General features: G+C 39.9%; 1 protein-coding gene across 3 annotated transcripts in view; it reads right to left on the reverse strand.

Moving 5' to 3' along the window:
• Positions 1–8,075: 8,075 nt before the first annotated feature.
• mdm4 (MDM4 regulator of p53) overlaps positions 8,076–16,611 on the reverse strand; it is an 80,537-nt gene continuing 72,001 nt past the window's right edge. For all 3 annotated transcript variants that reach the window (XM_034166942.1, XM_034166941.1, XM_034166943.1), the window contains exons 10-11: positions 9,170–9,238; positions 8,076–9,035 (exon numbers count right to left, since the gene is read on the reverse strand). In XM_034166942.1, the coding sequence (XP_034022833.1) occupies positions 8,469–9,035; positions 9,170–9,238 (636 nt within the window). In that variant the 3' untranslated portion in view covers positions 8,076–8,468. The remainder of the gene's footprint in view (positions 9,036–9,169; positions 9,239–16,611) is intronic.

Genomic DNA, 16,611 nt, shown 5'->3' on the forward strand with positions numbered 1-16,611 from the left:
CCACAGACTAAAACAGTTAAATGTGGTCTATTAAACATTAGGTCTCTTTCTTCTAAGTCCCTGTTGGTAAATGATATAATAATTGATCAACGTATTGATTTATTCTGCCTAACAGAAACTTGGTTACAGCAGGATGAATATGTTAGTTTAAATGAGTCAACACCCCCGAGTCACACTAACTGTCAGAATGCTCGTAGCACGGGCCGGGGCGGAGGATTAGCAGCAATCTTCCATTCCAGCTTATTAATTAATCAAAAACCTAGACAGAGCTTTAATTCATTTGAAAGCTTGTATCTTAGTCTTGTCCATCCAAATTGGAAGTCCCAAAAACCAGTTTTATTTGTTATTATCTATCGTCCACCTGGTCATTACTGTGAGTTTCTCTGTGAATTTTCAGACCTTTTGTCTGACTTAGTGCTTAGCTCAGATAAGATAATTATAGTGGGCGATTTTAACATCCACACAGATGCTGAGAATGACAGCCTCAACACTGCATTTAATCTATTATTAGACTCTATCGGCTTTGCTCAAAAAGTAAATGAGTCCACCCACCACTTTAATCATATTTTAGATCTTGTTCTGACTTATGGTATGGAAATAGAAGACTTAACAGTATTCCCTGAAAACTCCCTTTTGTCTGATCATTTTTTAATAACATTTACCCTGATGGACTACCCTGCAGTGGGGAATAAGTTTCATTACACTAGAAGTCTTTCAGAAAGCGCTGTAACTAGGTTTAAGGATATGATTCCTTCTTTATGTTCTCTAATGTCATATACCAACACAGAGCAGAGTAGCTACCTAAACTCTGTAAGGGAGTTAGAGTATCTTGTCAATAGTTTTACATCCTCATTGAAGACAACTTTGGATGCTGTAGCTCCTCTGAAAAAGAGAGCTTTAAATCAGAAGTGTCTGACTCCGTGGTATAACTCACAAACTCGTAGCTTAAAGCAGATAACCCGTAAGTTGGAGAGGAAATGGCGTCTCACTAATTTAGAAGATCTTCACTTAGCCTGGAAAAAGAGTTTGTTGCTCTATAAGAAAGCCCTTCGTGAAGCTAGGACATCTTTCTACTCATCACTAATTGAAGAAAATAAGAACAACCCCAGGTTTCTTTTCAGCACTGTAGCCAGGCTGACAAAGAGTCAGAGCTCTATTGAGCTGAGTATTCCATTAACTTTAACTAGTAATGACTTCATGACTTTCTTTGCTAACAAAATTTTGATTAGAGAAAAAAATTACTCATAACCATCCCAAAGATGTATCGTTATCTTTGGCTGCTTTCAGTGATGCCGGTATTTGGTTAGACTCTTTCTCTCCGATTGTTCTGTCTGAGTTATTTTCATTAGTTACTTCATCCAAACCATCAACATGCTTATTAGACCCCATTCCTGCCAGGCTGCTCAAGGAAGTCCTACCATTATTTAATGCTTCAATCTTAAATATGATCAATCTATCTTTGTTAGTTGGTTATGTACCACAGGCCTTTAAGGTGGCAGTAATTAAACCATTACTTAAAAAGCCATCACTTGACCCAGCTATCTTAGCTAATTATAGGCCAATCTCCAACCTTCCTTTTCTCTCAAAGATTCTTGAGAGGGTAGTTGTAAAACAGCTAACTGATCACCTGCAGAGGAATGGTCTATTTGAAGAGTTTCAGTCAGGTTTTAGAATTCATCATAGTACAGAAACAGCATTAGTGAAGGTTACAAATGATCTTCTTATGGCTTCGGACAGTGGACTTATCTCTGTGCTTGTTCTGTTGGACCTCAGTGCTGCTTTTGATACTGTTGACCATAAAATTTTATTAGAGATTAGAGCATGTCATAGGTATTAAAGGCATTGCGCTGCGGTGGTTTGAATCATATTTGTCTAATAGATTACAGTTTGTTCATGTAAATGGGGAATCTTCTTCACAGACTAAAGTTAATTATGGAGTTCCACAAGGTTCTGTGCTAGGACCAATTTTATTCACTTTATACATGCTTCCCTTGGGCAGTATTATTAGACGGTATTGCTTAAATTTTCATTGTTACGCACATGATACCCAGCTTTATCTATCCATGAAGCCAGAGGATACGCACCAATTAGCTAAACTGCAGGATTGTCTTACAGACATAAAGACATGGATGACCTCTAATTTCCTGCTTTTAAACTCAGATAAAACTGAAGTTATTGTACTTGGCCCCACAAATCTTAGAAGCATGGTGTCTAACCAGATCGTTACTCTGGATGGCATTTCCCTGATCTCTAGTAATACTGTGAGAAATCTTGGAGTTATTTTTGATCAGGATATGTCATTCAAAGCGCATATTAAACAAATATGTAGGACTGCCTTTTTGCATTTACGCAATATCTCTAAAATCAGAAAGGTCTTGTCTCAGAGTGATGCTGAAAAACTAATTCATGCATTTGTTTCCTCTAGGCTGCACTATTGTAATTCATTATTATCAGGTTGTCCTAAAAGTTCCCTAAAAAGCCTTCAGTTGGTTCAGAATGCTGCAGCTAGAGTACTGACGGGGACTAGCAGGAGAGAGCATATCTCACCCGTGTTGGCCTCCCTTCATTGGCTTCCTGTTAATGCTAGAATAGAATTTAAAATTCTTCTTCTTACTTATAAGGTTTTGAATAATCAGGTCCCATCTTATCTTAGGGACCTCATAGTACCATATTACCCCATTAGAGCGCTTCGCTCTCAGACTGCGGGCTTACTTGTAGTTCCTAGGGTTTGTAAGAGTAGAATGGGAGGCAGAGCCTTCAGCTTTCAGGCTCCTCTCCTGTGGAACCAGCTCCCAATTCAGATCAGGGAGACAGATACCGTCTCTACTTTTAAGATTAGGCTTAAAACTTTCCTTTTCGCTAAGGCTTATAGTTAGGGCTGGATCGGGTGACCCTGGACCATCCCTTGGTTATGTTGCTTTAGACGTAGACTGTGTTTCATAATTATTGTATGGCCTTGCCTTGCAATGTGGAGCGCCTTGGGGCAACTGTTTGTTGTGATTTGGCGCTATACAAGAAAAAAGTTGATTGATATTTTTGTTGAGTATATACACACACACACACACACATTATATATATATACGAGGTCTGTCAATAAAGTATAGGTCCTTTTTATTTTTTTCAAAAACTATATGGATTTCATTCATATGTTTTTACATCAGACATGCTTGAACCCTCGTGCGCATGCGTGAGTTTTTCCACGCCTGTTGGTGACGTCATTCGCCTGTGAGCACTCCTTGTGGGAGGAGTCGTCCAGCCCCTCGTCGGAATTCCTTTGTCTGAGAAGTTGCTGAGAGACTGGCGCTTTGTTTGATCAAAATTTTTTCTAAACCTGTGAGACACATCGAAGTGGACACGGTTCAAAAAATTAAGCTGGTTTTCAGTGAAAATTTTAACGGCTGATGAGAGATTTTGAGATGATACTGTCGCTTTAAGGACTTCCCACGGTGCGAGATGTCGCGCAGCGGTCCCAGGCGCCGTCGTCAGCCTGTTTCAAGCTGAAAACCTCCACATTTCAGTCTCTATTGATCCAGGACGTCGTGAGAGAACAGAGAAGTTTCAGAAGAAGTCAGTTTCAGCATTTTATCTGGATAATCCACTGTTAAAGGAGATATTTTTTTAATGAAAGACGTGTGGACGGATTGCAGTGTCGGCTCGCAGCCGCCGCGACGCTCCGCCACAGGAAAAACACCTCCGTTGGAAGCCTTAAGGACATCTCGCACCGTGGGAAGTCCTTAAAGCGACAGTATCACCTCAAAATCTCTCATCAGCCGTTAAAATTTTCACTGAAAACCAGCTTAATTTTTCGAACCGTGTCCACTTCGATGTGTCTCACAGGTTTAGAAAAAATTTTGATCAAACGAAGCGCCAGTCTCTCAGCAACTTCTCAGACAAAGGAATTCCGACGAGGGGCTGGACGACTCCTCCCACAAGGAGTGGTCACAGGTGAATGACGTCACCGACAGGCGTGGAAAAACTCACGCATGCGCACTAGGGTTCAAGCATGTCTGACGTAAAAATATATGAATGAAATCCATATAGTTTTTGAAAAAAATAAAAAGGACCTATACTTTATTGACAGCCCTCGTAGCTCTCCATCAGCCCAGCACTGGGTGTAATCAGAACAAAGACATATGTTATATATTCATTACATTTATAGCTGCTACCATACAACTTCTGACGCAGGAAATACACCACCAAGACCTTTCCCCACCTGCTGGAAGAAAGAATAAGCACAAGCAAAGAGAACAAAATTGTATTCACACAAGACTTAAAACTGATCATCAACTGTTCCTGCCCTGACCAAGTATGAATATTAAAACTCACACATTCAATAAAGACAAACAAATCAAATCTGACAGGTATTACAGGGCAGTGTAATCCTTCAGTCAACCTCCCACAAGTAAGTACTTTGCAGTTAACTTTGTATCGACATCACTGAGGACATCTGGCAAGCCTGTGTGTAGAACCACGACGACGTCATGAAAAATAATGATTTAGGGCTGCCATGTAATAAACCTAGTAAGTGCAGCATTTTGCTGCTTCATTGACGACTGCTGCATCAACAATTCATACAATCTAAATAAATTACATGGCAAGTGCTCCTCATCAGTTTCCAAAAGGAGAAAAAAAAAAAAAAAATCCTTCCTAGATCAAATATATTAGCATCAAAAATTAAATGACAAATTGTGGTCTGCAAATTTGACGTCAGCTTGACAAATGTTCATATTGACCATGCATTAACAATAAAATGCTTATACTTTAGCTGAACATTTTATCAATTACATTTAATCCTACATTTTAAAGCATATTTCGATTAGCAGTTCAGCCGTATCCTAGTCTTATCAGCTCAAAAATTGCACAGGAGTGGGAACATTCACAGAAAACTTTTACAGTGTCACAGATATTGATCAAATAGAAATAAAAAGTTTTTAGAATATGCCTGCCTGTTCTTCATAACTAACCATTGATGCTAAATGCCTGAGAGGAGAATGACATACTTAGGGCTGCAAAAATAGGAAGAGCTGCATATTACAGTTTAGTGATTATTTTAATAAGCATTAGAAGTGTCCCCTCAGATTTCAGCTTCTTAAATGTGAATAGCTTTTGGTTTGTAGTACTAGTTTCTTTACTCCTGTTTTACAGCAAAATGATTATTTGAAGACAACCTTGATTTGAGGAAATTGGATGACATTTTATGGACCAAACAGCTAATCAATTGATCATTTTCCTAATTAATTCTGAATTCTGATTTTTTTGCAGCCCTAAAAGATAAAAAATACAGCCATGGAAAAGGTTAAAAGAAAAAATATCAAGTGACATATCTGCACCAATTTCTTCATCAATGTCTAGATGTTGATCAGTTATTCAATGGATAAAGAAAAAACAAACAAAACTAACAAATTTTGTATTAAGCACCTGCATGGTAACATTCAAAACAAGACCTTAGACCTTTGTGACCAATGGAAAAACTCCATAGCCTGGGAGAGGAGGAACAACAACAAAAGACAAAACACACCTTCATATAAACAGAAAATTATGCAACAGCTCACAAACACTGAATTACTGTGCGGCCTGCATATAAATAAATAAATACTTATACCGCTGTAATTCCCTTGTTCAAAGGGGGGCGATAAACCATTTGGTGAATCCGCAAATGTCAAGGGTTCACAGGCAGCTTTGTTGGGCAGTGAGATGCTAAATAAATCACAGGCCAATACATGCTTTCCCACCAAACGCAGTCATCAGCAACATAAAAGATAACTGCATTGGTGCCACAGGCCGGACACTCAAAACACCAGATAGATGCTACACACATCAGTGTGCTACATCCATTTGCATACAAGTGTGTGGATACATACAGTTGTGGTCAAAGGTTTACATACTCCTGTGGATGCTATGGTAATTTCTGGCTTTTAATGATGTCCAATTCTTTTCTCGGGATGCAATGACTGTATGGCAAACATTAAAAGCTTCAAAAAAACAAAACATTTGGTGCACAAATTTGAATTATTTTGGATGTTCTCTAATTCACAGGGTCAAAATACAGGCTCAAATATATACTACACATCCACATAAATAAGTGGAGCTGAAGGTTCTACAATGTGACACGGTCAAGGTAATTTCTTTTTGCCGGCATAAAAAAAGACATGTTTGACAGCACTCATTGGGCTGGCAATACACAGAACAGTGGGAAGGCCAAGGAACTCAAAAGGTGCCTTGACGCTTGCATGCATTTTGGCTCTGCACTTTGTGACAATGCCACCCACTGTGTTCCCAGCTGAATGCTGCGCTTGTGCCACTGGACACTGTGTATATAAAATAATTATTTTGTAGCGGATTAATTATTTTCTCTGAGTTTGGCTGATGAAAACACCTCTAATCACTTCCAGAATCACAGATGACCATTTCAGCAGCAGCTCCCCCCCCCCACCCCTTTCTCTCCTGCACTTCATGAGGTGGCAAACACATTTGGAACAGTCTAAAAGGATTGATATTGTAATAGCTTGGTAAAACAGTTGCATGTTCATCCTTCTTATGAGTAGCTGTAAAATAAAGTTTATGATTGATTTAACATCTCGTTATAATCGTTCAGATGACTTGCACTCACACTCTGTGCAATGTTCACTTTAAGTTCGCATAGTTAATGCGTGACAAAGATTTCGAACATTTAAAAATTTGCTTTGTGCACTTGCATGAAGCCACACACAGTTTATGAGTTTACTCTCCTGCACGGCACATTGCATGCAAAGTCATGTAAGTGTCAAGGTGCCTTAAGAATGCAAGTGCAGATTTAAAGAAGATGGGAAGGTCTTTTGGAGCCATTTCTTAACAACTGCAGATTCCAAGGCCATCAATTCAGACAACTGTTCATTAGTACAATTAGTCAGATGTTGGAAAGAAGACCCAAACTGTCACCTTCGGATGAGAAGAAATTGGAATCATCAGGAACCACCAAGGCTCAGGTCTGCCAGTAACTGGAAACTGCTGGAACACCAGCGCCACTGCCCACAATAAAGCAAGTTTTGTACTACCATGGACTAAGGGAGTCAATCAAGAAAGAACCTCGGCTGCACAACTGACAGCTTCAAGTTAGACTAAAATTTGCAGCTGCCCACAAGGACAAGAGTTTATGGTCAGACAAGACAAAGATTGAGCTATTTGACCACAAGGACAAGAGTTATGTTGAAGGAGTAAAGGTGATTTTCAAACAGAAAAACACAATCAACTGACAAGCATGGTGGTGGTGGCATCATGCTCTGGGGCTGTTTTGCTGTCAGTGGTACTCCTGCACTGCACAAAGTGGATGGAATAATGGAAGAGGACTGCCTCCAAATTGTTCATCACCTTAAATCAACTGCTAGACAGTGGAATGTTCAGTACAGAATTGGGTGTTCAACAGGACAATGATCCCAAACACACATCAAAACTGGTTCTGGATTGGATAAAGCAGGAATTTGGAGTGGCATTTCCAAAGCCATCACTTCAAGCCTATTTAGAAATTTGTGGGTTACACTTAAAAGCCATGTTTGTGAGCGGAAAACAACAAATTTAAATGAACTCTACCAATTCTGCTAGGAAGAGTGGCCACATATTCAGCCAGAATTATACCACAAACTTATTGATGGCTACCAAGCGTCTGGTCGAGGTGCAGCTACCAAATATTAGTGGAGGTGTTTGTATATATTTGAGCCTGTATGCATAATTTTGACCACATGGATTAGAGAAGATCCCCCCCCCCCCCCCCCCCAAAAAAAAAAAAAATCAGGGTTGTGTACACAATACTTATTTTTAAAGCCATGAACGAACTATGCTGTACAATCAATCCACCCAAACATAAGAACAATTCAAAAACAATTAAAAGCCCAAAATTACAATGACATTCATGCCCATGAGTGTGTGTGTATGTGTAAACTTCCAACCATAACTGTAGATAACAAAGGTGCAGTCCATTAAGCATCACGTTTAGATTCTTATAGTTTATACCTTTGCTATTTGCAGAAATGTTTTAATAGATGCTGAAAGATGTGTACAGGTAGAAAGTCTGAAATGTCATGGAAAACTTCTTGAACATATTCTGCTTCAATATACAACCACATCAAAGCAATGTCAAGGTACAATTTTACATTTCAGTGCTCACTCTCTATACACACATCCAGTACAGAACTATTTAAATGTTCAAATAAATTGCTTGGTGTCATCGGCCAATTCCAGAAAGTCGACACTTCGTTTTGCGTATCTACTTTTCAACTAGCAGGCTCATACGAATGCTTGCACCAGTCAGCATTAACCGACCTGAAGGGAAGGATTAACCAAGTGCTATACTCGTGTCAATGTGTGGATTTTAAGGCCCAAGTTACTGTGAGGAGAGGTTTTAGATCAGAATGTATACAGCCATATGGTCCAATGTATTTCAAAATGTTATTTACTGAACTCGCAGTCTGTTTGGTGTGTGTGTGCGCGCCATTTTAGAGGACAAATATCTTAATAACTTTCTGAATGACTTTTCCACATCCTGGACAAGGAGCCTTGAACTTGTGTAGCCTCCGAGCACATGGAAAGCAGGTTAGCAGGTGAGCTGTGCGTCCGTGTATAATATTTCCATTACGTGGACGCACTTGACATAACTTGCATGGCTCCAGCAGTGCCTCGGGCTTAATTTCTACCTCCATGCCAAGACTTTCCTGACTCTCTCCTCCTGAAAGCTGCTCATGTTTTGGCAAGGCAGACAATCGAGGCAATTTGCCCTTCCCAGTAATCACAGCATGCAGTGGTCTGTCAGCTGTGGAGTGGGAGGGCAGAATGATGGGGTCAGATACCGTCCTGCTGCAGTCTGGGATATCGATGCCCGTGTCACTGTCATCCTCCTCATTATGTGTGAGGATGGAGCTGCATGCCGGGATGTCGGGAACAGAAAGGGAATGAACAAGACGGGGAACATCTTTATACCAGTTCTTTCGTAGGGCCCAACAGCGAACACAGTACCTCTGGAGGGGTGTGTTAAATTTCCTGCATTCTGTGCACTGCCATGCATCCTAAGGAGAAATTAAATACAAAGCTCTGTGTTCACATGTGAGAAATTCAACAATCAAAAGGCCCAAACCACAATATACTTGGAAAAAAACAAAAAACAAAAAAACAAAAAAAAAAACCAGTAGCTGATTCAAACCTGAATGGAGAGCTCTGTATCAGTGTCATCACTCAGACACTGAGAGTCTTCATCTGGCTCCTCCTGCATCTGAATATATAATAATAATAATTATTATTATTAACTAGTCAGTGAGATACATTTGTTCAGTGACAGAAAACATTACAACTGTGAAAATTACAATCAGTCTTAGTCTTAACAGGGTCTCATGGGTGCTACAGACTGGGATTTCAGTGATGCTGGAACTTCATGCAACAAGAATCAAAAGGAATTTAGTCTGCACATTATTTATTCAAAAGACAAACACCGCGCTAAGGAACATAAGTTAATGGGTTAATTATTGTACCAGTCATAAAACCAGACTAAACTGTCATTTAGAGGGTTTTGGCCAATAAACATATGCAACATCGTCATCAGTTTGACCAGCTAACGCTTAAGGCTCACGTGTCATGCATCACACTGAGGAACCTTGGGGTGATTTTTGATCCCACACTGTCCTTTGACCTCCACATCAGACACATTATGAGGACTGCTTTCTTCCACCTGCAAAATATCACGAAGATTCGTCCCATCCTGTCTATAGCTGTTGCAGAGACTCTGAGCCATGCATTTGTTTCTTCTAGATTGGACTAATGCAATGTTCTATTTTCTCGTTTACTGCAGTCCAGTATTAGGGGTCTCTAACGGGTTCAAAACACTGCTGCCAGACTCTTGACAAGAAGCAGAAATTTTGACCAGATTACACCCATTTTAAGGTTCTGCTATAAAATTGTTTACAGACTAGCACCTCCCTACTTAGCTGACCTAATCAAACCCTATGTACCGGCCCGGGCTCTGCACTCTCAGGGCGCAGGGCTACTTTGTGTCCCTAGGGAGACTAAAAAGTCTGCAGGCCACAGACCCTTCTCTTATCATGCACCTGTTTTGTAGAATGATCTCCCTATGGAGATGCAACAGTCTGATTCTGACATTCACGTCCAAAGCTAGGACACACTTATTCTCCCTGTCATATGGCTAGTATACTGGCATAGTATGGAACCCTGCTTCCTATCCTTTTAAATTAATTTTATTAGTAATGGAACAGGTCTCCGTCTCAACTTTATCTAAATTCAGGGTCTATTAGTGATACTCTGGGCTAGCAGCCGGTGATCGCCTTAGTAATTTCTCTGCTTTCCTGTCGATTTACTTCTGATGAATTATACCATAGGTGTAGTTGTTCCGGGAGACCGATTCTGCTCTTTTTCCCCTCTGTCCGAGGTACAGATAGCGGGACAACTACTGAACATAGGATGCTGGAATGCCAGACTGCACATTGCAGTCTGCGTTTAGAATGTACATTGTTGCAGGAACAGGCCCACTGGCGGCACGAGGACTGCTGGATGAGCCCTGCCTGTGGCAAACCGCCTGCGTTGACGCCTCATAAAATACGTATTCTTTTGCTATAATGTCAAGTTGTTTTGAGTTCTGTTTTCTGTTTCTTCACCTTTGTAAAGCTTTGTGAAAACCTTGCAACTGTTAGAGTGGCCTAGGCAGTGGGTCGCCCCTCTGAGTCTGGTCTGCTTGAGGTTTCTTCCTTAATATCATTACAGGGAGTTTTTCCCATACCACTTTCGCTTGTGTGCTTGCTCTAGGGGTTGGTAAGGTTAAACTTTGCTTGTGTGAAGCGCCTTGAGGCAGCTTTGTTGTGATTTGGCACTATACAAATTAAATAAGTTGAACTGACATAAACGTGCAATGTATTTAAACATTTGAAAAATCAGCACATTATTTATAAGGCAAATGCTGCATTACTGATCAGAAGCTACGAGCGAATTAATGTTAAGGTAACAAGTGTAAAACACGAGTGAACTGCTTCTTAAAGCCACTAAACAGATCATATGTGAGGTAAATGTCTGAAAACTCTTGTAAAACATTTTTAAAACATAAACTCACTGGTACTTTAGCACAACTTCATCTTCAGTTTGGCACAGGATCCATTAAAAAAAATAAATAAAAAAACTGAACTTGCTGTTTCACACAATCAAACAAATGTTTTTTCCATGTATGTGTATCGATATACCTAAAATTATAGTTCTTTTATTCAAGTGTGTTCTTTTAGTTAGAAAACATCTTTCTTCTTCATTGTATTCTACTACATTGTAAAACACAACGAAGAAGAAAGAAGACAACTGTATAATGACCTCTGCTAATAAATTAGCCTCCGCTCTGAATGATAACCGCACATGGACCAGAAGAAAGCCTGGATCTTATTTGATTCCATGTTCATAACACAGATTCTGCCATTTGGAAAAACCAATGTTCGTCACTTAGCAATAATGATGATGGGCAAACGCACTGTGGTTGGGTATCATACATCTCCCAAAGTGAATGATACTGATACAAGAAAAAAAAAAAAAGTGCACAAAGTGCAAACCCATCTCTCTGTGGCATGTAAGTGGCCTTCCGTTTAAGAATTCAGGTGAACCTAAGCAATATGATGGATTGCTGGTAGGGGTCAGCCGATTATCGGCTGCGATATTCAGCATTTTTAAGGATATCGGTATCTGCAATTTGACAGTTTATTTTTGCAGTGCTGGAGGTAGCAACTCAGTGGATCGCCAAGTTCCGCCTTCACCCGCTGTGCCCTGCAGCTTCACTCTGAGCTGCGGCACACAGCTGAAAGCAGTGTCTCTGTCTGAGTAAAAGAACAAACCTCATCAAAATCCTTCATTAAATAATCCACAGTTCCTTGTGTCCGTAGCTGCGGTTACATTCAGAAATTAACGGTTTATTTTACAGATTAAAGGCTTCTTGTTTCCAAAAAGCTCAGTGTTTCTTCAAGAGGAGAAAACACTAAACAGCAGAGACACTGTTTAAATCAAGGGGAGGGGAGGGGAGGGGTAAGAGCAAGCGGCAACACTCGAGCTCGCATTTTGACCCCAACCAGGAAATGCAGTTCCTTGACTGGCCACATGAGGCTGGCTCCAAAACAGAGCACATTTCCGTAGAAGCCCATTTTAAAACATCCAACTTTAAAGCAGAAATAAACATGTTTAAAGCCTGGTACAAAAACCAGTTTTGGTCTCAATAGATAGTTTCCTCCTCCATGACAACTGCACGGGGGTAACGTTTTTCCTAACTTCTTAGTTTAAGATGTTTTAATTAATAAAATTCTGTATAACTGTGGGCATGGTTGCTTTGAGTGGCGGCGGCTGTGGCCGTCAATGACTCTTTTCATAGTTTCCAAATGAAACTGAGCCACTGGCTTTTGAAGGCTTGTTGTGCAGTGAAACGGCCTAACGGATCATCTAAGACACCCCTGTTGCAATATTCATGCTGAGTGAAACTCATCTTATTTAATTTTGTATGCTAATGGTGTTAGCAGTTTTAGCAGCTATCAGTAGGTCCACTTAATTGCACAATTACTAACAAAACATGCGGTGGATAACTTTTACTATCAACACCAAAGTAAACTGTTGTAAGAGCCATCACATAGTCCACAATTGATATTGTGGACTATATATTAATAAAGACCCAAACAGAGGTTAGCAGTTAGCTTGCGCTTCGGCCTTGGGAGACGGGCATGTTCAGGCTATTTTGCCACACACACTTCACCCCTTTATGCATTAATGAGTTAATCAGGAATCAGTGTGGGTGGGGCTCTCAACATGGCGACGCCCAGAAAAGGGGGTCATAAAGCCATTTGATTCATGACTTTTTTTCTGTGTGAGTTTAAATGTAGACTGTCACAATGTAGATTGTCCAGCTGCTGTCACTTTGGTTTCCATCCAGTATGGTGCTATATTGGTGGTTTCAGTCTTTTGTTCATGGTAATGAGTCATTCACGTTATCAGCAGAGTCGTCAAGGGAGCCATCAGGAGAGGGACAGCTGCCCTGTCATTAGGAGGGTGCTAACTAGAGTACAATAGGTGCTAATTAGAGCTATTGTTTAGTCACCAGCCTATAGCAATCTGCCTCTAGGTAGGAGGGGTCTGGGTAGGTTTAAAACTCCAGCTTTTGTGACTTCTTGATTATTCTTCTCTAGAGTCAAGACAGAAGTCAGACCACCAGAGCAAGAATTTTAGCTGAGGAAGCTTCTGCGATTTGAAGCGAAACGTCTTCGCGTCAAGCAACCCAGTCCAGTCGAAGATTCAAGCTTCTCTACTGATTTCTTAGTGTTTCTTAAAGCCAGAAAGTTGCCATTTGAAATGACTTTAGTTTTGTGTCATGTCTGTGATCTGCTTTTTTTCCTACAAAATTAAAACAACTGAATGAACATCCTCCAAGGCCGGTGATTCCATAATTTTTGCCAGGGGTTGTAGTCATGCACATTACAAGCAAATACGAACAAATGTCTTTTTAACAAACCGCAAATCCTGCCAAATGACACCAACAGTTAATTAGATGGACATCTGTTCCTGCAGCAGCACAAAGAGAAACAGTCAATCAATCAATCAATCAATCAATTTTTTTATATAGTGCCAAATCACAACAAACAGTTGCCCCAAGGCGCTTTATATTGTAAGGCAAGGCCATACAATAATTATGTAAAACCCCAACGGTCAAAATGACCCCCTGTGAGCAAGCACTTGGCTACAGTGGGAAGGAAAAACTCCCTTTTAACAGGAAGAAACCTCCAGCAGAACCAGGCTCAGGGAGGGGCAGTCTTCTGCTGGGACTGGTTGGGGCTGAGGGAGAGAACCAGGAAAAAGACATGCTGTGGAGGGGAGCAGAGATCGATCACTAATGATTAAATGCAGAGTGGTGCATACAGAGCAAAAAGAGAAAGAAACAGTGCATCATGGGAACCCCCCAGCAGTCTACGTCTATAGCAGCATAACTAAGGGATGGTTCAGGGTCACCTGATCCAGCCTTAACTATAAGCTTTAGCAAAAAGGAAAGTTTTAAGCCTAATCTTAAAAGTAGAGAGGGTGTCTGTCTCCCTGATCTGAATTGGGAGCTGGTTCCACAGGAGAGGAGCCTGAAAGCTGAAGGCTCTGCCTCCCATTCTACTCTTACAAACCCTAGGAACTACAAGTAAGCCTGCAGTCAGAGCGAAGCGCTCTATTGGGGTGATATGGTACTACGAGGTCCCTAAGATAAGATGGGACCTGATTATTCAAAACCTTATAAGTAAGAAGAAGAATTTTAAATTCTATTCTAGAATTAACAGGAAGCCAATGAAGAGAGGCCAATATGGGTGAGATATGCTCTCTCCTTCTAGTCCCCGTCAGTACTCTAGCTGCAGCATTTTGAATTAACTGAAGGCTTTTTAGGGAACTTTTAGGACAACCTGATAATAATGAATTACAATAGTCCAGCCTAGAGGAAATAAATGCATGAATTAGTTTTTCAGCATCACTCTGAGACAAGACCTTTCTGATTTTAGAGATATTGCGTAAATGCAAAAAAGCAGTCCTACATATTTGTTTAATATGCGCTTTGAATGACATATCCTGATCAAAAATGACTCCAAGATTTCTCACAGTATTACTAGAGGTCAGGGTAATGCCATCCAGAGTAAGGATCTGGTTAGACACCATGTTTCTAAGATTTGTGGGGCCAAGTACAATAACTTCAGTTTTATCTGAGTTTAAAAGCAGGAAATTAGAGGTCATCCATGTCTTTATGTCTGTAAGACGATCCTGCAGTTTAGCTAATTGGTGTGTGTCCTCTGGCTTCATGGATAGATAAAGCTGGGTATCATCTGTGTAACAATGAAAATTTAAGCAATACCGTCTAATAATACTGCCTAAGGGAAGCATGTATAAAGTGAATAAAATTGGTCCTAGCACAGAACCTTGTGGAACTCCATAATTAACTTTAGTCTGCGAAGAAGATTCCCCATTTACATGAACAAATTGTAATCTATTAGACAAATATGATTCAAACCACCGCAGCGCAGTGCCTTTAATACCTATGGCATGCTCTAATCTCTGTAATAAAATTTTATGGTCAACAGTATCAAAAGCAGCACTGAGGTCTAACAGAACAAGCACAGAGATGAGTCCACTGTCCGAGGCCATAAGAAGATAATTTGTAACCTTCACTAATGCTGTTTCTGTACTATGATGAATTCTAAAACCTGACTGAAACTCTTCAAATAGACCATTCCTCTGCAGATGATCAGTTAGCTGTTTTACAACTACCCTTTCAAGAATTTTTGAGAGAAAAGGAAGGTTGGAGATTGGCCTATAATTAGCTAGATAGCTGGGTCAAGTGATGGCTTTTTAAGTAATGGTTTAATTACTGCCACCTTAAAAGCCTGTGGTACATAGCCAACTAACAAAGATAGATTGATCATATTTAAGATCGAAGCATTAAATAATGGTAGGGCTTCCTTGAGCAGCCTGGTAGGAATGGGGTCTAATAAACATGTTGATGGTTTGGATGAAGTAACTAATGAGAATAACTCAGACAGAACAATCGGAGAGAAAAAGTCTAACCAAATACCGGCATCACTGAAAGCAGCCAAAGATAACGATACGTCTTTGGGATGGTTATGAGTAATTTTTTCTCTAATAGTTAAAATTTTGTTAGCAAAGAAAGTCATGAAGTCATTACTAGTTAAAGTTAATGGAATACTCAGCTCAATAGAGCTCTGACTCTGTCAGCCTGGCTACAGTGCTGAAAAGAAACCTGGGGTTGTTCTTATTTTCTTCAATTAGTGATGAGTAGAAAGATGTCCTAGCTTTACGGAGGGCTTTTTTTATAGAGCAACAGACTCTTGTTGACTCGGTGTTGTCCCAAACACTTAGGCTAATGTACCAGCAGAGGCTATCTTCTAAAGATGTAGCGTAAACAAGAAACAAAAGTAGTAGAGGTAGTGAAATGAGAAGAAAAAAGTTCTTTGCTCTTCAAGTTTTTTGTTGTTTTTTTTTTACTGGAAGGCAACACTTAAACAAAAACAGGGAATATATTTTTTTCTATTCTATTTGAAAGTATACTTATGTGGACTGTGTAAAATGGCAAGAACAGTTCTTAAGAGTCCTGTGCAAAAATTGAACAAGAAAACAGTTCATTATCTTACAAACGTACTACAAAGGTTTTTAATATTTTAATTGCACTGCACATTTACCTCACATATGATCATGTGTTCAGTGGCTTAAAGAAGCAGTTTCCTCACGTTTTGCACTTGTTACAATAATCAATTAGGTAATCGCTTCTGATCGCTAAAGCGGTGTTTGCACTAAGAAAATAAATAATGCATAATAATGAGTTTTCTAACATTAACTGCACTGCAAGTTCACATCACATATGATAGTCTGTTCAGTGGCTTAAAGAATGAGCTTACTCATGTTTTGTACCTGGCATAGTAACACTAAGAAAATAAATAATGCATAATAATGAGTTTTCTAACATTAACTGCACTGCAAGTTCACATCACATATGATAGTCTGTTCAGTGGCTTAAAGAATGAGCTTACTCATGTTTTGTACCTGGCATAGTAACATTAATTAGCTTGATAATTGTGCTGCTTATAT

This window comes from Thalassophryne amazonica, chromosome 3 (assembly GCF_902500255.1).
Source record: "Thalassophryne amazonica chromosome 3, fThaAma1.1, whole genome shotgun sequence".
Lineage (NCBI taxonomy): Eukaryota > Metazoa > Chordata > Actinopteri > Batrachoidiformes > Batrachoididae > Thalassophryne > Thalassophryne amazonica.